At 39.9% G+C, this 24,407-nt stretch overlaps 1 protein-coding gene across 1 annotated transcript in view; it reads left to right on the top strand.

Annotated features, from left to right (window-relative positions):
* Positions 1-24,407, top strand: part of opcml (opioid binding protein/cell adhesion molecule-like) — a gene marked incomplete at both ends in the record, with an annotated part of 159,543 nt that overhangs the window by 72,218 nt on the left and 62,918 nt on the right. The window contains one exon of the mRNA XM_083910529.1: positions 11,428-11,663. Within this exon, the coding sequence (XP_083766655.1) occupies positions 11,428-11,663 (236 nt within the window). The remainder of the gene's footprint in view (positions 1-11,427; positions 11,664-24,407) is intronic.

Genomic DNA, 24,407 nt, shown 5'->3' with positions numbered 1-24,407 from the left:
CTTGAGTTAAGACCTTTTAATGTCCCAACTTCCCAAGGGGAACACAGTGAAAAAATACAGGTGGAAAAAAAGACACAACAAATAGACAAACAGTTCCCCAATAACTCTTAATGTCCAAACCTGAGCTAACAAATGCAGGTGTTACCTTCACCATAACCAACCCATTCACTACTTCCTCCCAACTAACAATTTTTGGTTCCCAGAATGTTTTGGAATGTTGCCTTTTGGTTCTGTGGTTGCCACAGACAGTTTCCCTAACGGTCCCCTAATGTTTTTGGTTGTTCCCAGAACATTCCCAGAACTTTTCTTTGTCACAACCTTCATACAACCTTTAGAGAACGTTCTCCAAAGGTTCACAGAACGTTCCCGTCACGTTACTTTTCTATAACCTTTAGATAACTTTCTCTAAAGGTTGTATTCTTTTGGTTCCCAAAATGTTCCCCGGATGTTAATTTGTCACAGCCTTCATAGATTAACATGACAGCATTCTTAATATAAAACAAATATTATTTTTAAATGTGTACAGTTAAGTGTATGAAAAATATATAATCAGGTAAAAATGGAAAACATTAAATTAGAAGAAAAACAAATGTATACAAAGTAAAAATAAAATCAAGCTTTTATATGCAGTGCTTATTAGACCACCATCCAATGTAAGGTTTATATGAGGCTCTTACAGTAGCAGGCCCTTTGAGACCTCTTGCCCCGCCCACCAGGCTTAAAAAATAAATTAAAAACATAATTGTGTGTAGTTTAATGCCTCTTAGTCGGTAACAATACCACGATAAAATCATGAAAGCTGATGATATCGAAATCGATGAAAATAGAAAATAACGCTGGTCGGGAATTTACTCTGTTAAAATGCGGAAGTGGAATTTACACTATAGAAATGCGGAAGTGGATTTAACTAGGTTTGACGGACTGACGGGAGGAGGAGGAGGTGGAGGTGTACGTGCTTCAACAGCGGGTGAGTTAAAATGTCCGCAATTGTTGGAAGGCTGAGACGCAAAGTTGCCCGAATACTTATTGCGGAGAGTGGGTTGTGGTATGGAGTTAGAGTTAGCGACAGAAAAAATGAGAAAGCGCGAGAGAGAGAGATAGAACATGGTGCGTTCGCGTGTAAGCGCTCTGCAGCGGGTGTGCGTGTATGTCCGTCTTTCCGCGTGTGTGGGCGCTATTCAGTCAGTGACGGGGCTGAGGGAGCTCAATGGTTATGTAGCCGTGTCTCATTTGAGTCTGGAGCCTCTGAAATGTGTATTTGCGGGCTACGTTTGCCCGTTTTTGAAGGACATATTTGCGTGTATCCTTCAGAGCGGAGGCTGTCCCAGAAGTCTTTGCGCAAGCGGCCTTCAAAAATAAAAACTTTATTTACACCAGAACGGTGGCGCTATAAGCATGATTTCATTAGATATCATGTCGAAGCTTTTTATCCAAGTCATTTCAGCTGATTCTTCATGTTATTTAATTTAATTAGTATTATTTTGTGGATTAAAGAAAAGCGTCGACTTTTATGTTGTTACAGTTTCTATAGTATTTTATTGTTTTATTGTGTGTTTTAATGTTTGTTCTTTGGTCTATTTGGTCACACGTTTTTATATTTCATTTGTTTTGTTTATCTTGGATGTGCCACACTTTGTTTCAGCTATTGTTGTTTTTAAAGTGTTTTATAAATACAGTTTGATTGGGTTGTCCATATTTGTTTCTCAGTGTGAGACGCATCACATTTACTCCAGTGCTACATCAAATATTTATGAAATTAATATTAACTCGACACAAAAATCACTATTAATTCTACAACTGTGTTCAAACAAATGTTTAAAACATGTTTATTTCACATTAGATATGTGTAAATATACCAGATGTTGGCACGTTTTGGCTGATGAGATCTTAAATCAACAGTCAGACTTGAAGGGGAAGGAGAACTGTGATTCAGGACTTGTGTGGTGTTACTGCTTCATAAAGAAGTTGTTTTGTTAAGAAGCATAATTGCAGTCTGACGTCACGCTGCATGAGGTGTGTGTTTGTGTGTCTGTGACAAACCTGATTGTCTTATTGTGCTCATTATTAAACAGTCCGACTCTTCGAATAATTTCAGGGGTCTTAATTTGTAGATTGTACTGTTGATGAATGATCGTGGTCAGAATTCATATCCCTTACACACGCAGTGTGTTTTCCTTTGGGGTTGTTATCAGTGGTGATACATTCAAAGCGGAGTGATATATCAATTTTCTGATCACATGCAGCAGTGCATCCAGCAAATTCAACATTCATGGTGGAATATTTGATGCAGGATACCATACAATTAGGTAGATATGCATGAATCACACAAAATAATCAAAGTGTTGTACATTAAATGGTTATTATTGAAGAAGAAAAATGGAGTCGGGTGCTTGTTTGCTGGATTAGTCGGTAATTAATTAATATCTGGACACCACAATGTGGTCGAGCTGTTAAGAGCGCAGTGGGGATCTCAAGCTGAAGTGTCATCGCAGCAGACACTGAGCACAAATCATGTTGTTGTGAAGTGCAATTTGGAGTAATCGGACAGTTTTCACGTTGGCCTTACTCCAAATACTGCATCTGTCTCTCTCTCTCAGCCAATTTGAAACGCTGTTTGCTTCTCAGGTAAAGATAAGATCGTGTCAGTAAATGATGTGAGCTGGGTAAAAACCTACAGACTAAATACTATACTACATACTTTTTTTCTGCATAGATGAGTATTATACTGAAGGGGAATCCTTGGACAATATTTGGCTGCTGCTCCCTCTGCAACCCTCAAGGACAAGCAAAGGTAGTGGGTGGGTGGATATTTACAATTTCAGTCTCCTTTTAAATAATATGCTTTAAGTTTTTATTTCCTACATCCCCTTAAATCTTTTTTTTATATCCTCCAGAGATTGCACCTTGATTATTTAAGTTATTTAAGCATAGATAAGAGGTAACAACAGCAACAAAACATTGGCTGTGGTGTCAGAGAAAGCACAGAGAAAGATGGGGATTTCAAGTCAGATATAGTGTCTGAATTACACCCTGGTATTTCAAGCCTCCCTTCAGTAGAGAAATTGGACTGTGTTCTGTTTGTATGATTGATTTCCCGCTGTGTCCCAAGCGAACAGTGCCGCTATTGTGGCTGAGAAGGAACTATCAGGATGTGTTGACGTCTTTTGGTGCCTTTTATCCACACAAATCAGAAAACACACAACCTAGCAAACAAATAGACCCCAAGAGTTTTAACTAGTTGAGGACACTGCATGTGTTTTGTGAAAGGACATCTTCCCTAAAGGACAAAGTGTAAACACATTTTCCATTCGGGGCGACCAGAACTGGTTGCTGTCACGCCATTACAATAACACTCAGTCGTAGTTCCCGGTGCTGACGTTTTCTCACGAATACTCTCTATGATCAGACCTTTACATGAGATATTTTGCTATTTTGGTATTTCTACCAATACATGTGTATTTCTGCACATCAGAGGAAATGGATAAAGTCTCCGGATCTGCAATGGAAGTGCCTGAAACCATGTTTTCTCTCGGGTAGTCAAATTCACACTTAATTCCTGAGGCGTTTATCATCTAAATCTACTAATTTCAGGTATTTTTTTTAACAGTACAGCATATTCCATAAGTCCAAGTGTGTAATTGACACGTCCATTGCGATGAAATACAATAGTGCTTGAGTCATTTTGCTCATCTGGTGTTTGAGGGTTTAAATACATATTTTGTAATGCTATGTCTAATGCCCTAATGATTGACATGAGGTTTGAGTGTTTCCACTTATTGGAAGTGATAAGGGCTTGACAATTATCAGATATTTTGCCATAATTCTTACTTTGTCTTATGAATTTATTTGACCATCATTTGCAAGATGGTAAATCAGCGAGCGAAACACACCAAACTTACACTTTTCAGGAATTAAAAACAAAGACTTATGGTGCAATTTGATGGATAATGTAGCGAGAATTTTTGTCGATATCATCGGCTTCTACGGGCCATTTCTCAAAGCTCTTACACCACGTTTGAAGAATGCATTTTCATTTACCAAGCTGTTTTTAAATTGGACTTTAATGGGAGTATTTTGAGTTGGACGATATCCAGACATCTTGCCAGAGTGCTTACTCTCAGGTAGATTGCCTGGATATCTAATACCACTAAATGCAAGGTGTTAACTCTGTGTGCTAAACTGTTATTTGCACCGTCTTAAGGAAGGAAAGTTTTTTTTTTTTCATGTATTTGATGCATCCGTATTGTGGCGCAGGATTTTATTGATATAATCAACTTCTGGAAGTGACAGTTCTAGGTCCTTAGGCCATTTCTCACTGCTTTTGAAGATTGTTTTTCCATTTGCCAGATGGGTTTGTTGTTAATATATTTGTAATGTGTTATATCATACATTTTATGTAATATGTTTTGGCACTTAATTGTTGTTTCTTTTTAAAAAAGAGAAAACATGTTACTAAGAAATTAAATTCTTTATTGCTTTTGCTTGATGTAATGCAGAACATGAGCAACAAAATATTTAGAAAACGAGAGTAGTTCAAGGAAAACAATCAAGACAGTTTTCCTTAAACTACTTTAATAAAATTCAGTTTGTCAATTAAAGTTATCAAGTGAGAGCTACTTGAGAAGGAAAGCCTCATTAATTTAACCCAACAAATGCAGTTAACAAATGCTGCATTCAAGTCTTTATGATGAAGGAGATACAAAAGTTAGGTTCATATATATAACGTGAACTGCATTTTGTTGCTCCTGAGACCCCATAAACCTGCTATATTACTGAAGGTGAAAGGATACAGTCCTAAAATTTGGTCAATCTGACTGAAACTAACAGGATTAAGAGATATCCCTCCAGGTGAGTTGGCTGATTTCTCCTCTTACAGTTGGATACATACAGTACACTGGAAGGTCACTGGTGTGAATCCCTGCAGCAGCTGCAAGTAACATAGGAAAAAAAAAGAAGAAGAAGAGGATTAACTATGGCCATCTTTCCTGAGTAGTGTCTGACAAGGTGCCCTTGAACACTTAACCTCTGGAAGCTCCACAGGAGTGACTCAGTAGCCTGCAGAGGAGAACTGAAAAGCTCCCAGTGTGAAGATGTGCATCCATAAGAATAGCAACCAGGACAAAACTGAACATGATGCAAAACTCCCACACCGTATTCACGAGTGGGCAACAGTTCAACAAGCCCACGGTTCGGTTTGTATTGCAGTTTTGCGTTGCGGTTTTTTTACGGTTCGGCTTGGTTTTAATTTTTTGTATATATTTGTATATGAAATTGAAACTGCTAATCTCCTTTAATCCTTGGCTATGAACACCCCAACAACTTTTGTTATTTCTTTGTCTGAATTTGTGGGAAAGTGAAGAGTCAAACTGCCACGGAAATGCCTGGGTGATGCCCGGTGTTTGGCTTCCGTGTTGTTACCATAAGCAGACTCGACTCGCGTTAAACAATGCCCGCAGACAGTCTGTGTTTTATTGAAGAGCTTCGCTCCATCGCTGCCACTGTTGACGCAGCAGATTTAATCGATGTTGGCGAAGCCTGGAATGTTTTTTGATTTTCTCTTCCACTCGCCGTTCTCCGCTGACACCAACGCTGTATTGTTTGGCTTCCGTTTTGTTTCCATCGCCCCTTAAAGCCCTGGCATACTCATGTTAGTGTCCTGTAGTATCTTACTTCACCATTGGGTGGCGTTATACATTAGGACGCGTATAGGACACATTTCTACCAAATGGGAAGAGAACAATGATACAGCTCCACCGATCACAGATATATCTAAACAAATATGGAAAAGGGGATGATTATAACCATCTGTTTATGAATGTCGGTGACGTTTAGGCTCAAAAGTTACTTATATTGGGGCTTTTAAATCATATTTTTGCATTTTTCCCCCGCTGGCCCCCTCTGGTCTGTCTGTCATAATAGATGACACTGTGTGTACGTGTACACACAAGTGTCAAAAGTGTGTTGTGGAACCGGCCTCACTCTGGCTCACTTCACCGCTGAGATAGAGGGAAAAAGACAGTGCAGCTCTCTCCACTGACTGAATGTCTCTCAGAGGTTGCAGCTTCGCCTTCTTTGCCTCCTTCAACAACAGGGCTCTTGTTCTCCTGCCAGCGAGAGTTGCCACAGTTACTGCAGTTGTTCGACCATCTACCATTTTGTGACAAATAAAAAAAGAAAGCTCTTATTCTCTTTCTTTTGTGGTCGGGCAGTGACATGTGCATTTCTTCTGTGGCGTGGCTCAAGCCTTGACCTTCATGTAGATGATTGCAGGGTTGTGAAGAGAAAAAACTAAATGTAGCTCAGTGATTGTACTATTATTTGCTATCCATTATACTATGCACTTAACATACATGGTAATGCCACTCTTTCTAACTTTGAATGGATTTTCTCGAGAAATACAAGATTCTTGCCCTTTTGACCGCTCTTTCAATTCAATTTGTGAAGTGTTTTTTCCCAAACTATACAGTATATAATAAAATATGAATCATAACATAATAATTTGCACTATTTTCACTGCCATTTCACCTACCATTATTTTTGAAGAGTTAAGCCATTTTCCTGATACTGAAAACATACATACGTTACTAAATACATCTATTTAGGCTGATTTAATCTGACTGTTTATACAACCACTGGGAATATGATCTTTTTTCCTCTCAGCTTGCTAATGTGACAGATTACGAAGAAAACAAACTAATCAGTAAACACAATATGTATATATATAGTCCTTCCAATAGGCAGAGATGACACACTATATAAAATTAAGACAGGAGAAGATTCATTTAACCAGCACACTGAGCCTGAGCCCCTGCACTGTTCTTATTAACACTGCTGCAATATTTAAAACCGCTCTGCTAAAATATAATAGACCTGACAAAAGCACTTGGTGTGTTCCCTTAAGTTATGGTGACACAACATAATGTAGGTAACAAACGCAGTGCAGTCTCTGGAGTCACTTCCCAATAAAGTCTCAGTGTGATTCCAATACACTGTTGTTTTTTTTATTGTGCAACAAAGGCAGCTTATCACTTTGAATTAACTGAAATTTAACACAGCAGAGGCTGACAAATGGCTCTCGCGGAGCTGTGTGATGAGTGAATATGCATACATTACCACCACAGTCGATATTAAACTGCACACACATCAGTTGAAAATGGAGCTGAAGTATTGTAGTTCCCACATCTGTAGATTGAAGCCAACATGGAATTGTCCGTATTCTCACCTCTGTATTTAGTCTATGAAAATTGAGCCAAACTAATTTTTAGGTGGTCGTATTTCGAGTCAAATATAGACCATAAAGCACTGCAAGTATTAGGGCATGGACACAGTGTGATTGACAGCTGTCCAAGGTCCAGCAAACAAGCAAAAACAATAGGGCACTTGTCCTAAACCTAAGCTGTAGACTTTAAAACGAAAAGATATACACCTTGCATTAAAATAGTCCATAACCAATTCATTTTGTTGTATGTACGTCAACTCCTCAGTAGCTTGAGCTCTGTTTAGCTTCCCAGGGTTTCTGGATAAGCTACTATTTATTCCACGTTTAAGAATGTAAAATACAGAGGATGCAGTTCAATTGCTGACCTTTACTCTTTCAGTGTTTTACTTACCCGTTTAAAGCCATTGGGGCTCCTCAAAGAGACATGTTTGCGCAACCTTGCTTTGTGCTGCCTCCATGTAAAAGTTGTAATTTCTTTACAGGCTCTGCAAATATTAATTACTTTTGAAGTTAAAGGGAATTTATGGAGCCTTGTTGTTTGGAGAGTGTACTTTTCCAAAGGCAAATATGCTCAGGGAAAATGTTCCTTTCCGAAAATAAGTGGGTCATCTCATATCTGCTACGCAGAGGTCTAAGTGGAAAAGGGTAATGGTGTACATTTGCTTTAGGACCAGACATGTCTTGGTGGAATTTTTAGATGCACTCTGGCATTAGTTAGGTTGACAATGATGTGGTTAATCATTTGATTTTATGAAGCTCGAAAGATGGAAATAATTTTTTTATAATGCTCTCATTTTTTTGGCCTGCATGAAATTATTTTCAACTTTTCAACCCAAGCTCTCATCATTGTCATACTTGGCCCAGACGGCCCGATCACAAGCAAGCTTTTGCGATCCAAAACCTCTGGTTTCATTTATTAGCTCCATGGGCGCATAAACCACATCATGCTTGTTCTCCCCCATGCTTTTTCAGAACATTTTGAAGCAGCCAGGCCCGATTGCAATTATAGACTGTATAAAAAATGTAGGGCTCTGGTTGTAAAAAATTAACTCTCATTTTTGAAGCTTCGAGATTCAGTTTGAAAAGTTCCATGACAGTTTTTGCAACTGAAAACTCAAGAGAAGTGGACCCATTTTCCCCATTGACTTCCATTCAAATGGAGTTATTTTTGCAACTCGTGGAGTCGCCACTGCTACGTCCGTCCTACTTCCTGGGCTTCAATCACATTGCTGTCCACACAATCTATTATTTCAAAATGTTTACTAACTTTTTTGTAAGTACGGCACAGTCACCTCCCCCTGTTGGTCATTCAGTATACTCTTACCTTCTGGTTGTCCTCACTTGGCACACCAGGAGAATATGTCCATTTATTATATACAGTCCATGTTTTTTTTATCCACATATTGTATAACGATATTATGTAGTCAATGCAAGTGTTGTCTGAAACATTATATTTTGTATTCTCTTCAATGTCTGTCTGGGGGCAGATTTGCAGAAATAAGTCAATTTGTACCCAAGTCTGTGAGAAATGTAAAGTTTATGGCCTGAACCACTAGATTAAAAAATATTAAAATGGCTGTTTAGTCAGATTGATGGTCAAGCAGGCTATATATATATATCCTATGCTAGTGACAGTTTACTTCAGTGAGAGTTAGTTTCTATATTCACAGACTTGTTCTTCCAGTCCCTAAAAGTCTTTGTTTTCCCTTCATCCCCCAATGCACACACCATTTTTTTTTGTTTTTTTTTCGCTGGCACACGTTAATCTATGGACCTAAAATGTTCTAGTCTTGCTCCATTTGCTGTGAATGTTGTGTGACACTCTGGGGCGAAGAATCACTGCTGGCTGTGTGAAGCTCCCTGGATGATGCTGCTGTGTGGACTGTGTGTGATAACTTGTGCTGAGACCTGCAAACTAATCAGTTAGATGCAGAGGCTTTTGTGCACTAAATTCATCTTCCCACATCTTAAACTTGAGGGGATTTTGGATTTTTTTTTTTAAAAGGACTGTTTTCACAGCTCATGCTCAACTCGCTGCCAAAGTAAAAAGTACTGGCACAGAAAGCTGAAATGTGTCTCCATTATTTTACTGATACTATCAATAAATGTTCTGCCAAATTCTGTTTTTAAGTGATATAGCTACCCCAGGGCATTCGGAGTCTAGTTTTATTTTTCATTAAGTTTATTTACTCTGTAAGGTTCCTCGCAAAAATATTAGATTAATATTTAGAACACAGTAGATCAGCAGCAGCATGCAGAGCCTGTGTGCTTTTCTCTATGCCAGATGGACATGCAGAAATCATTATATAAACCATTGCTTTATCCCATTTTATGTGAAATCCATTTATAGAGCCAGCCCTCCCTGCTGCTATGCTGTCTTCTGTTCAATGGTGGCTCAGTGGTAGAGTAAGTTGCTTTTAAATCAGAAGGTACTGGAATTGCGTGAATAAGATGAGTTTTAGAAAATAGTGCTGCACATAGATGCACTGTATGAATGTTTGTGAATGAGGGAATGGCACAACTGTAGTGTAAGGCAGCTTTGCGTCCATCTTACTACAGCCATTTTCGAAAAATGTCCAGACTATTACGTTACTGGTCATTCTCCGGATTGATGATCAGATTATTCGATGGTCCATGAAATGCCCACAGTGACAAAGCGCAGTGAAAACATAGATAACACATCGGTTTATATTTACATACATGATATACTACAGTAACTACTGTAGTGTATCATTATAGTACTACTATAATGTACTAAATCCCATTGATAGTGAGAGGGGGGAAAAATACACTACTACAGTGATGTGTTTGGCTTTTTTATGTCTCACATGACTCATTTTATGAAGGATATATCAGAATATTCCACGCTTGTTGATGTTTTCCATGTAATATTTTAAGCACGGTCAACCAATTAGTTCTGCATTCGGGAAAACGCTGTTAAACCCAGACTCTACTGTCATGTCCATTTAAATATAATTTCCGCCAAATTTCAGCATGGACCACAATTTAGCCCGCAGGTAGCATCAAATTTAATGGAGAAACAATTAACACTCACTCGTGTTTATGTGAACACGTTCACTGTAGGTCAAATTAAGACGGGGAGAGGTGCTTGTACACAAGGATTCATTTTTTAACCCACTTTTCTGTCGATGCTTTCAGGGACATACGCGAGGGAGTTGCAGATTGCGGGTTTTTCTGTGTTTGCAGAGCGACCAGTGTTGCATGTCACATTCTGAAGCTTTGTTATCAGCAATGTATGTATTTATATTACAGCAAAATGTTTTGGGGGATGCAAAGGATGCAGGTGGTGAAAGTCTTGGATGTCATACAAAGGTCGTTACCATCTTCTCCTCGCGAGCATCTCTTTGCTTCACATAACCTTCTACAAAACATGCTGACAATTTGGCACAGTTTTGGGCTACTATCCAATCTCTTTTTATCATTAGGTGAGACGTGCCAGACGTATTTGTCGAGCACAGTCCAACAGCAGGGGTTTACATAAACTACAGATTGTAAAAGCTGCAAATGACTGAACAAAGCAAACACATAACTTAGTTTAAAAAGAGCAAAGTGAAGAAAATGAACTCAGAAGTAAATACAGAAATCCACAGTGCAGTCAAAATGAAAAAGGCTGTGGCCAAAACGGAACGATTTCAGCATTGATTTAAAAGAACTAAGAGATGTGGCAGACCTGCTGTTCTCTGGGAGTTTGTTCCAGAGTTGTGGAGCATAGAAACTGAATGCTGTTGCTTTTGAGACAGCAGTATTTTTGAAGTCAGTCCTTTGATAAAGAGGAATCCAGTGGATAAAGTGTTTTGGGACATGGGAAAAGTTTCTCCAAGAATGAATGTCTGACCCCTGTGACTGAAAATATTATAATATGGAGCTATTTAACACAGCAGCAGCAGCTTTAGACATCTTTAAATCCCTATATGTTTGACAACAAGTTGAAAAGACATGCATTGCCTCAACTGCAGTTACTCAATTATGTATGAATTAAATATTTGTGTGACAATGTGCACCTACTATATAACTACATTGATAATGATAATTGTATGATACTTTGTTGATCACAAGTTGCTCTGTGGTAACTTTATTTTTCTTTGTTTATGGGCTACCGCTGCTGTCTCGTAACTCTTTTGCGAAATAATCTATAGCAGGGCTGAGTTGATGTGAGGATTTACCGATTTCTTCTTTCTGCCTCCCAGATGCAACGTGGACAGCAAAGTAACGCGGGTGGCATGGCTCAACCGCACCACCATTCTATTTGCTGGCAACGAGAAGTGGTCTCTGGACCCCCGCGTCGTCCTGATGGAGAACACAGCCGTCACAGAGTACAGCATCAAAATCCAAAACGTGGACATCCATGACGAGGGGCCCTATGTCTGCTCCATCCTCACAAACAGGAAACCAAAATCGACAAAGGTGCATCTCATCGTTCAAGGTAAGATGCCGTTACCCCCCCCCCCCCCCCCCCCCAGTCCCATCAGCGATAGTACTCGGCTGTAACGGATAAGTGCGGAAACTGTGGTTTGTCAGTTATATTTTTGGACCAGTTGACCAGTCTCGAGTCTGGAGTCAAATCCAATAAGAAACCTTCCCTCCTCTGTTTTAGGATGCTTTGATTAGATGGAATCCATCGAGTGTTGACCTGGTGATGAAACTGGGATTCAATCTCAATTTAATTTCAGATTGCTGATAGATATTGATTTAGGGCACAGCACACTGAAAAATGTCCTGGCCCAGTTTCTCTACAAACTTCTATGAGAACAACTGTCAGCACGGAGACTTAAATGATTAAATATTTCTTCCTTCCTTCCTTCCTGACTTGAGCTTAAGCGGAATCCGTTCACTTTCAAGAGATCAAAATAAACATTTAAAAAAATTTTCCCATGCTCAATAATGTATGATGATATTAATTCATAATTAATGCCATTTTTTTAGTAATAGGAAAGACAGGAAAAGACACACGTCTCCGTTATATTTTCTTGTGATCTTGGTGGATGGAACTCAAATTTAAGATTTTGTGCACATGATTTGATTACTCACATGCACACAATATCTTTACAGCTGATAAATGATTTTAATAATTAAATTTTTTTGACAGTCACTTAAAGCAGATGTGCAACTGAAGGCTGTATTAGACTCCATAAAAGCGTGATAGCTAATTTATGTATCGATAGCTGAACCAGACAGCTGCCACAAAATGACTTGCTGGGGTTTTCACAGTTTCTTTATGTGTCAGGAGTCAGGGGAGGTGGCTGCTCTCACGGCTGCCAAGGTGAGCTCAGTAATGTGTCGTTATTTGTCATGGGGCAGCGAATGATGAATGTTCCACGGGCGCGGCCTTGGCAGTGCATATTCCTCATATTCCTCGTCTCTTCATTATAGGGTAATGTATTTGACTGGGAGATTCATCAGCCTTTTACCAACAATTGATTAGTCATCAGCGTTCCATAATTACACATCATAAAATGGTTTTGTTGTCTATAGGAACCCCCGTCACTTGGATTCCATATGTTGCCGTGGTACTTTCCTACTAACCAGAGATTCATGGTTTTGAATGTGGTTTGGTTTAGACCCCAAAAAGCACCTGGTCATGGCCTGAAAAGGAGTTATTATTTACACTTATAGTGTCAGTATCCCTGTAAGAGAAAAACTTTATCATTTTGTGGTAAAGTATCAGTAACAGTTTTTTTTTATTATTATTCTGGGAGACGAGGCTGGGTGCAGACATTAAAGACACTAAAGGTAATAACACAAAAAAATAAGTGCAATATTATGTGTCTTTATTGAGCACACCCATTAAACTCTCACAGTGCTGCTGGACCCTTAGATTTTTATAACTGGTCTGATGCTCCTTTGGCAACAATAACTCCAAACAAACTCTGTTCAGGAGGAATTATGGACCATTTTTACCAACAGAGCTGCTTCAGCTCAGACGTATTCTTAGTGTCCACAGCTCCCCGAGCTCAATCCACAGCCTTGCTATTGGGTTAAGGTGTGGGCTGTGACTGGTCAACTCCAATTTTGATGTGTATTAGATTTACTTTGATGTATAGGCACTTCTGCCGCATCAGCCAACTTCTACTGAAGCAGCTGTAGCGCACAGCAACCCTAATTTCACCCTGTAGCTACGGACCTGGAGCGTCTCCGCTTATAGACAGTCTGTCAGACTGTGGACTGATGGATATTTAAACTGCGTTCGCCCTTTTCCACCTTTTATGCAAATCGACTCATTCCAAGTCATCTGAGATCTCTTGTTTGTGAGGTGTGGATGACACACGCGGTGCTGTGCTTCGTGTCGTCGGCGTCCTCCCCAAGAAGAATCCCACACACTCGCACACTTTTGTGTCAAAAATCTGTCAATAATAATTTAATGTGTTAACAGCCTTTTGGCAAAATTAAAATTTAATAGGCTAGCCTGAAATGAAAACGGATGATAAAATAATAAAACAGTCAATGAAAGAGAATCAACTGTGACTCAGTAAATGCAGACTTGTATAAGTAAGTTTCTGGTCATCTTATGTAAGGGGAGTCCCCACCCTAAAACGTCAGTATTTATTGCCCTGGAGTCTCAATAATCAGCGATTCCTCTCATGATTCCACTTCATTGGCACACTGTGAGAAAAAAATGTATATATTCACATTTGTAATAAGATAAAGCGGGCATTTGGGAACGACGTCCGTGCTTGTCGCCGTAATAGAAACAGGAAAGAGAGTCATAAACTACATTCTTCATCTCTCTCGTGTGTTGGAATTAGGTTTCAATTTGAAGAGATATAAAAGTGACTTTTTTAACAATGCAAATGAAGAAGCGATATCTTCACGGGCGCTTGTTTTTCTGCCATTACGCGGTGGAGAGTGGAGGAACGGTGAAGGGACAGAAGCCTGATATAATAGTAATTCTCTCATACTGCTTTTGTGCTATATTCCTGTGTGGCTCCTGTATATGAATATAATCCATAATAATAGTGTGCTATGACATAAATGTAGCAGACTTTGGGATATTTATGTGGACAGTCCTCCTATTTAATTGAGTAGAGGAACAGGCAGGCAGTGGAACAGCCTTTCCCCATGCTGACAGTAGTAGTATTCAAACACGGCATTGACCTGATTACATATTTGTCACTGCATGCGTGAATGGTGATACACACCATACAGTGATAACACACCATTACAGCCTCTTGTCAAACTCGAGGCTTGGTGTCGCGCGATCATTTTGTAGGAAGGGCCAAGGATTTATGTCCCACTCTGGACAAACAAGTGAATGAATACGATGAATTGCAACGACAGATCAGGTGGTCCGGGGGGGGGGGGGGGGGGGCATGTCAGTGGTTGCTTTTCGTCCCTGTTGGTGCTCTTCGTTCGCGCACTTCAGAAATGGAGATTGGTGTTGGACCTGTACACAGAGGAGGACTCTGGAGGCTAACATCAATCAGAGCGGTGACCTTGTCAACTGATACCCCGAGGAATATAGGGCATCTGCTTCCATGGCGACTGCAAACAGAGGCGGGACTGACTGTAGTTGAGCCACACGACGAGAAAGAATAACATCTCGGAGTGTTTTGCGATGCAGTTGTGTCGGCGCTAGAAGTGGAAGAAAGGCAACATGTTCCCTGAAATAAACATCAAGGGTCAATCCAGGGTCATATTAGAGCTCCCAGACTAAGGATTGTCTTGGTTGACTTCGGTTTGACGCCATTGTCGACTAAACGTAGTCAGTTTAAGATTTAAATGTAAAAAAACATTTTTTTTAACTCTGTTATAGACTACATATATATATATATATATATATAAACCCTAAAACCAACCCCTATTTCATGAAAAGCCATTGAAATATATTTCAATGACTGTGAACATCGGCAAAGAGGATCTGGACATTTTGTCATATTTAAGTACATAAGAACATCTGTCTGTCTGTCTGTCTGTCTGTCTGTCTGTCTGTCTGTCTGTCTGTCTGTCTGTCTGTCCGTCCGTCCGTCTGTCCGTCTGTCTGTCTGACGCTTATGGTGTCCAACACAATGCTCTTCTGCCTCCGTTACACTCTGACTGTAAGAGTGTGTATTGAACTGGATAATAAATTGGCTCCAAGACATTCTGAATAGTAACTTGTGGAAAAATAAATTACATTTGAAAACTCTCAAGGGATATTTCCAGCGTGCTGATGCTATTCTTACCTCTGTCGCTCGAAATAACCTGTAAAAATCCCCCCGGTGATATCGGCGGTACCAGCTGACATCCTTAGCCAACCGGACAAACTCAATTTTGGTTGTCATTTTTATTTTTGTCCTCTGCCGTTTCGCACCTCAGCTGGCCTGTAACGACGCGTCTTCTCCCCCCTCCTCCTCCTCCATCCTGGCCGCATGCTGCTTCAAACTCTCAGCACATCAAGCACAGTCACAGTGTTCTCCCCATGCAGTCTCTTCATCCATCCAGCTATAATGCCTTTCATGATGAGAAACAGAGCAGGCCACTGGAGGGGGACCTGGCATTTTGCCTTTGGTTGTAGATTTATCTCGACATCGGCTTGCCTGCACAAAACCAGTTGATGCTATTCAGAAAAGCTTTTTGTCAACCACCCTCCTCCCCGTTTTATACATTTTTCGAGAACCTTCTGCAGGGATGCAGGAGATGCTCAATGATTTGCAGTTTAGCAAGTAGGTCAAGCAGTGTGATGATGAGCTTCTCTTTCATAGCAATAAACAGCTTGGTGTTGGAGATGCAGCCTGTAAAAGGTGCTTATAGTGAGTGTATGTTTGGATATGTTCCAGCTCACATGACCTGGGGGAAAAAAACATGCTGGTAAAAAATACAAGAATGTAAAATTACCCACAGCCACATTGTTGAGTATTCAGTATTGTACATTTTAGGGCCTCTTTTTAAAAAACTGTTTCACTGGAGATGCCCAGTCCATTGTAGCTATTCCTCCAGGCATGGAAGCCTCAAAGTGTCCCTGTGTATTGAACCCTAAGGCTCTGGAGATGATGTTGTGTGAGGATGTGCTCGCTGTTCCTGCTTCACTCGAGCACTGCCAACTACATGCTGTATTGTTGCAAATAAAATTATACTTTTACATCACCACACAGGCTACGGTAGAAAATGGCCTCACAATAGCTCCAAAATCTGGCATTGCACTTGTAGACAAGTGTTTGTCATTTATTATCCACTCTGCAAACATTAGAATGGAATCAGTATAATTAAGTATGATAAAACTACACTTGAAAATACACTAAAACACAACTTACAAGTCAAATAAACCTAATATACTTAAAACAATTAGTGGGCACAGCTCTGTTTTTCTTCTAGCCAGCACTTAACCTTTGTTGTAAACCGTTTTAAGTCTTATAATAATTTGATTTCGGTTGGCAATGCGTTCCAGAGTTGACAGCCCTTAACCGATTGTCCAAATGTGGTCTCACAAAGTGTTGAATGAGCTAAGTCTCAAACAGTGTTGGAGACGGTTGACATTTATTTGATAATTGGCATCAAAATTTATATCATTGCATGTCAAATTCAAGAAAATTGTTATTTTGTTGTATTAAAAATGCACCTTCACATTTGTATTCCTCAATCATTGTTGCGTCTAAAAAACAATATCTCAAATATGCTGGTCTAGGCATGAGATATTTCCATCATGCACATTGCTGGCGCCACGTTTCTGCACAGACATACAGTATCAGATATTGCGTTATTGAGCATATCACTATCTGCTGCAATGGCTCGGACTGCGAGATGTCTGATATATCAGATAATGATGATGGTGATGATGATACTCCGTGTTGGTTTTAGTCAAAACATCTTGCCCAAACATTTGTCCGTTGAGTTTTTTTTCACGTCTGTTTCATCTTATGTCAGAAAGGAGGAGGAAAAAAAAGCTGGAGATTTCTTGTGATGTTTGATTCCAGGGCTCCTGCACACTGAATCAGGTTTCCATCTCACCAGAAAACCTGTTTCTGTCAGAGTCTTGTCTCGCGTGAGTTCCTTGTCGGGCCCGAGAGCTTTGATTTCACAAAACAAGAAGATAATTTTGTCCTTTTGACTGCATATTTTTTCCGCATATTTCCAGCTGTAATGACGCGGGATTGGAAATGTATTCATCACTGTCAAAAGAAACACACCGACTTATCTGTTAGAGTAACAACAATTTGTCCGTTTGTCTTGAAACGCATGGCGTCTTCTTTTCTTGTCAGCGATCGTATGTAAAGCCAAGGTTATCCTGTGGCTATGCAGTTAATAGTCCATGACTTGCAGAGTCTTGTGGTCGTTGTGTGTGTGTGTGTAATGACACCAGGAGGAGCCAGAGACTGGTTTTATTTGCTCTTCAAATTGCAGTTAATCATGAATACACATGTGGAAATTGACATAGGTAATGATGGGTAAAACCCGGCTTAATTTGTGATGTAGGATCACTCTTTTCCCCTTCAGCCTTCTCTGATAGAACAGTGCTATAATCTCGTTTGGACTTCCAGTGCCTTCACCCATCCTTGGTTTCTGGGTTGGATCAAATTTCCAGCAATGCTGCAAATCAGATCAGAGTCAGTGACTCATCAGGGAGACGTCGACAAGCATCTTTAATCCCCGTCTTTTTGACGGTTTACATGTAGCAATTGTTGAATGCCATTCAAGCACCGGGGGGCGTTTAGCAACTCGAAAAAGCAGGCTGGAAATAACGAGCAGTGTGCAAACACCTGCTTATCCATCCCAGGTCTATAAGAACAAGAATGGTGGGTGTATTGAATATGCACCAGACACTAAGAAAACAATATGTTTACAGAAGAATGAATGCACATTTTGGGCGTTTTTCTTTAGAGCTCAGTGCATCTTTAATGTCACATTTGATCTGTAACAACTGTACTTTATTGAGCAAAGTTATAATCAATGCTAATTTCACTGTGGCTCCTAATACAGCTGCAAATCGATTAACTCTTTTGTCTGTTGCTCAGTCAGCGGAGTATCTGCCGACAGCCGCACAACGAAAAAAAACCTGCCATTTTTGGAGTGACTGGAGGAGCTGATGAGGTTTTAATGAATAATAATGACTGACAGACAGATGTAATTAATCAGAATTACAATGTGACAATTAAATGACTAATTGACGTGACAATGATGAAGTTGTGGATATGTTAAATAAATATCCCTCAGATGCCACCTCCTTTTATTCTCCGTCGTTGCACTCAGTGTCCTCTGATTCCTGAGCCGCTTTGGGGAAAACACCACTACTGGAGCCAATCTTGATCTCACTCCCTCAGTCAATATCAATCAGCAGAGACAGTTAAAATTAGTTCTTAAGCAGTTTAGGGCCTGCGCGGAGACATGGTTATTACTGGGGTGTCATCTCTGCAGCTCAGAGTGTATGTATTTAAAAGGCAGCGAGGACGAGACAGGTGTTTCAGACAGCGGCGGTTCCAAGCGGCTGAAAGTCACCTCAATCTTGATTCTGCAGTGTTCTCGCTGGAATTAAACTTTCTTTGCTGAACAGAAGTGAATTTGTTTCCAACAAATGCTTGGACAAAACTTCTTGCAACATAGAAATAGTCGAGTACAACTTTGGAGTCAGTCTGCTGTTAACCCTTAGAAGTATTCAGGCTGCTTTTTGCCATTACTATGTAAAAATGTACAGTGTAAACAGAGGCTATAGGAAGGGCAATACAGAGTGTCTTATACTGTATACTTTCAGCACAACCTACGCAATCTGATGAAACGTTGTTTTCATTTTCACCAACTATATAAACACACCTGAGCAAAAAAGTACTCAAAATATTTAAAATCGGATTGAATTTGTGAAATTTTGTTTGTTTTTATGAACAAAAATAAAAGAAAAAACTGTCTAATTTTGTGACCTCTGCACAATTATTGCGTAATTGACCTATAAACACACACACCCAGGATGTGTGTTAATATTGAAGTTCAAATCTATATGCATTAGGTTTTGCGTCTGGTGGTTTAATGCTCTAATTTTCTATATAGGGCCATGTGTGGTATTTGTTGGAATTGTATCAAGCTTAACAATAGCAATATGCATTTACAGAGAAACTCTGTCTTCTTAAAAATCATCACTTCCTGTCTATGGTCAGGACTTTAGTTCACTGCTGCTCCACTTTGTCAGAGAATTGCTTAATCTGTTAGTTTTCAATATTGTCCCTGGTTCTGAAAAGAGCATCGAGTGAAACAATATGTTGTACCTTGATGACAGTGACAGTTAAATGTGTTTGTGTGTTGGAAGTGGACACTCGCCCACTTGTTCAGTAAGAATTATCTGGTGCTTTTCACACACAGACTTAGTCTTTTGACGTGGGGTTTGGCAGGAGAAGTTCCCAAAAAAAACGTCCAGAGCAACTTTTGCTGACATTAGCATTCACACATCCAGCCCCTCTGGACAATTGCAGGAAAAACATGTCCAGACTTCAGTGCATGTCTGAAAAAGCTCCATCTCCAGAGAAGTCAAATGTTGCATTTGGTGGGTTTCAGATCCAGTGACCTCCTTAGCGGCTCAACATCACTCATTGAACAATTTTCACACTCTCTCACAGTAAAATACTGTGTGCTAACACACATTTTTGGGTACTTGTATTTGTATTTCTCTGTATAACTAGCACGAGTGGCATTTCAACGTAATTGGTGTTGATAAAGGTCACTGCCTGACTAAATACCTGCCTGTACAGTAGACACTGGTGTCAAATCACATCGAGCCAGACAAAGTCAACGATCTGCATCAAAATTTATGGTCAAGTCATCTTTGTTTTTTTATTCCCCCTAAGCAAGGATTCAAACAGTGTATCTACTGTTATCTGTGACCCAAAAAACTAAAACTATTTACTATTTTACTCGTGGGTAGTTATTTGACATATTCCAACTGAAACCCTAATTTTGGTTCATGCAAATTGATGCATAAAGTTCATTCTTTGACATATCTCCGACACCTTGCTTTATTTAAGAGATTGCACATATCTTAATAAATAATGTGCTAATTATTTAATTGTTATTTTCTGTTCTCCTCTGGCACACGTATCAGATTTCTCTGTTTTACTTTGTCGTGAAAATTATTTCTGACGCTGTTGCAATAGTTATGTGAAGTACAATAGTCTCGAAATGTATTTTTAAGGTTTTTTTTTTCATGAGATTGATTAGCAATTTTGCTTGGTACAAAGGGAAAAAAAATAAAGCATGCACACACAATCTACTGCTCCCTGGTAGCTCATTTTAGGGTACAATTCAAGCTATGACAAAGCACATATTTAGTGTAGAGAGCGAGAAATTGCAGAGAAAGCATTTATTTTGAACAGTAGTCTCTGGCTGATCACACAACAATGTGTCACCTGCAAAAACCATGCGCCTGTCACGTGTTCTTTTTATGCAACACACCCAGTGTTTGTCTATAGGCCCATGTTATAGCCTATAATGTGCATTTTATAAGCTTCGCCTCCCTCTTCATCAAAAATTAACGAATGCAGTAGTATGTTTTTTTACATTGAAATGCAGATGTTGAAACGATACGATGAATGGCAGATTAAAAATTGCTTTTCAAGACACAAGCAAAGGCAATAGTCTTACACTCACCTTAAGCCCACTGAGCGTATTATTGTTTTTTTGTCCACCCTCTTTTGAAGCATGAAGTAGCCATGTCTTTGGCCCTTTTAGTTGATGAGACGCTGGTGGCATCATGGAAGCAGTTTTATTGCATTATGTGTCATCTGAAGGACACTTTTCTCCAGGACCCGAGACACTGGTGATGCAATGAGGGGTGGAGCACAAAGCTGCTCCGTCTCATGAAGGTCTTGTAGTTGAACATTCAATGGTAGACGACGAGGCATTCTGAGTAGAGGTGGTGCGGGTGTGCACGTGGCTCGTCCAATGAAGTTGCACAGAGATAAAGAGAGCGCTTTAAAGCCTGACATTTTACTGGAAATTGATTTAAGTGAAGTGAAATTGTGCTTACTATTAAATGGCATGTACAGAAAAACAGGAAAAAAAGGACTCGGACTAGCAGCGCATAGCCCCAGCAGTAAATGAGATGTGAGTGATGGGTTGTTGACATTATTGAGCAGAGGATTAAGCACGTCTCCGTCTCAAACTTGGTCCAACCAGTCAAATACTAAAATATACTCGTCATTTTAAGGTCCATGTTTTTAAAAGTCTGTGAAGGTTCTCAGTTATCCAGGATCTTTAAAGGGGTAAAAAACAAGAGTAACTGGACTTCTGTTAGGTTCTTGAAGACATTTTCAATTCACAATTCATACGTTGACCCATGTGACTTTACTCTCGACTCTCATGGTACTCAGGAGGGGAACAATGACCCTGATGAAGCACATCTCGACTCATGTGACCTTAACAACTCACCTGATGGATATATTTATGAGCCCAAGGGTTTAAGAACCTGGGGACTCCCACACCAAAATCAGAACTGAAGAGGAGAAATGTCTTCAATAACCTAACAGAAGTCCAATTGCCTTTTGTTTTAGCACTTATAGACATGTATCTTAAACTAAAACTCACAATCTGGTGTTTATTGCCCATTTTAAGTCGTCAGCTCCAATGTATGATCATTTTGGAGGCTGTAGTTTGTGATGTTGCTGTTGTATAGCTTACCCACTGATGGACAAAATCATAGAAACACCTGGCAGTTTAGCCCCAAGAAAATAAACATCTCCTTGACAGTTTTAACCAAATGTATAAGAAGAATTGTACTAATTTTATTAGTTTTATTTACTGTGTGTATATGAGGACTGGCTAGACTTTATGTGGAAAAATACCCAGGAGGACAGTGACATATGTCCAGGTGCTGCCAACAGAACTGCCAACAACACCTGACCTGAGGAGAGGCCACACAAACATGCAAGTGGCAAACGCAAGCATATCATTCACATGACTAGTAGAGGGAAACAGTCAGTGGGAAAGAAACACACGGAGGAGACTGACATTCCTGGAGGATATGGATCCAGGTCGAAATCATAAAACGATGCACAGACAGCCAGGGGAGCAAGAGCAGTCTCAAGCCAGTTGATGGTTCATTACAGAGAGTTTGAGTGAAAAGAGAGGACAGGGAGAAGGGAAAGGAGCAAAGCAGAGTGAAAAAGAGGAGACGGGGAGAAAAGCAACAGCCAGGCTTCAGGAATAACAACCAAGCAGATTAGAAGAGAAACAGGAGTTAACAGTAAATTCATGACTCGCGTCACTCTGGCTGGAGAAGGGTAACACAAACAAAGCATGAAGTAAAAACAGAGCATGTTACGGATTAAAACATGATTTTGAGTTTGGATTTGAGTGCCTTTTTAAGGGTCCTAACCTTGAGGACTTCTTTGGATGTGCATTTTAACACCAACTAGGCATAAAAATCACATAAACAGTTGGTATTGAGTCCAAAAGGTGTCCACCCAGGATAAAGACAAATAAGATGCAACATCGCTCACCCTCGTAATGTGGTGTTCAAACTTTTTTATAGGACATTAGTATTGATTGCTGAAAACCTATCATTAGGGCAATTGTTCTTGGTGTGTTTTTGTGAAGCCTCTAGTTTTCATCAAGTCAGCTGAGGGTGGAGCAGGGTAACAAGCGAGGGGTGGATCTAACGGGTCAGCATGTCTTCGAGCATATACTCACATTTGTTTTCTATTTGACTCTAAATGGCAAGAGCTGGAATTGCTGGTCATGGGTGATTGGCGGTATCGACAGTATGCAGTATATAGGATTTAAATGTGGCCAAGATTGAGCTTTTATTATACTGGCCAACTACGATAACGCATGTTTATGATGACATCATCCACTGGCACTGGTGTAGCGACGCTTTCTACAATTTTCTGACGACAGAATGAACACCGACCATCACACATTGTAATTTTTTCCCCAGCGTGTTTTTAAAAAACACTACATACTGTTCATCCATCTCCCAGGTCTACTGCCAAGTTTTATAGGGCAGCAAAGAAACACACAATAAACACAATTAATGTCAACGCAGATTTTATTCAATAATTACTTAGTAACGCTGTTGTTAATGTGAAACTACTATATTATATAATGAATACTACTTCACGATACTGTGGTGTGTCATACTGTAGTGAATCAGTCACCACCCCCTACTCCTCCCGGTGCACAAATCAGCTGTTAGACTGCATGTGTGTGTGTCTCTGTGTGCGCATGTGTATGCCTTTATTAACATATTTCTGAGGACCAAAATGCATGTGCAAACCCACCTTTGTGAGGACAAAGTGCTTTTTCTTTGTTAAAGAGTGGGTTTTAGGGTTAGGGTTGGAATTGGGTCAAGTTAGGATTCAGGTAAGGGTTATGGTTAGGTACTTAGTTGTGATGGTTAAGATTAGGGTAAGGGATTAGGAATGCATGAAGTCTATAGGTATCCTCACTAAGGTATGTCCTCAAATGAAGACAGACATTTTTGTTTACAACCATTTACATATTATAGAAAATGACAACAAGGAAGTATCTTTCTGGCCATGATTGTGCAGTTGAAATCCAAAATCATATGCCTTAAATGCCCGAAGTGGAGAAGTAACTCTGTGAAGTACACAAATGTACATACCGCAGTGCATTCTCTCCCTCTATCACTCTTTCTTTAAGGTCTCAAAGGACAGAGTGGCAAAGCAGTTTCACCAAAGACACTTGGCGAAACAAGTTTTGGCTGCCAAGAATGTGACAGCGTGTTTGGATTCCCCCTTGCATTTAAATTGAAACACTCCACTTTGGGTGTCAGCACATTGGCCTCGTTAATGTAAAATCGGAGTGCAAAGAGAGGAGATGCTAGAAATGCAGCATGTGCAGCACGTACAGTGCGGCGGTTGTACCGTTTAATGTACTGTTTAATTAGTTTCCTGATGCCTGGAATCCAAATTATGTAGCTGAATCGAGTGCCCAGAGAAACAAGGGTCCTTGCTTGAGGTACTCATTATAACAGAGTTATTTTTCTTAAAATAAATATTAATAGTGATGTGTTATTTTTGTCGCGTCTTGACAGTTATTTTTCCAAAAAACACACCTACAGTTTGGTAAAGCCAAGTCGTCCCAAGGCTTCCGCTGCTAAGTTAAAATGAAGGAGGCCGTGAACAGAGACTTTGTCACTCTGTTTCACACGTTGCCAAAATAGGTCTGGACTACGGGGAAGCTGCCGCATCACTGAAACTTGGCACATTTGCCCATTCCCGTTCATTTGAAGATATCAGTTGGAGAGAAACATATG

This window comes from Microchirus variegatus (genome assembly GCF_963457635.1).
Source record: "Microchirus variegatus genome assembly, chromosome: 2".
NCBI lineage: Eukaryota > Metazoa > Chordata > Actinopteri > Pleuronectiformes > Soleidae > Microchirus > Microchirus variegatus.
The sequence above is the reverse complement of the archived record's forward strand: the minus strand, read 5'-3'. Positions and strand labels throughout refer to the sequence as shown.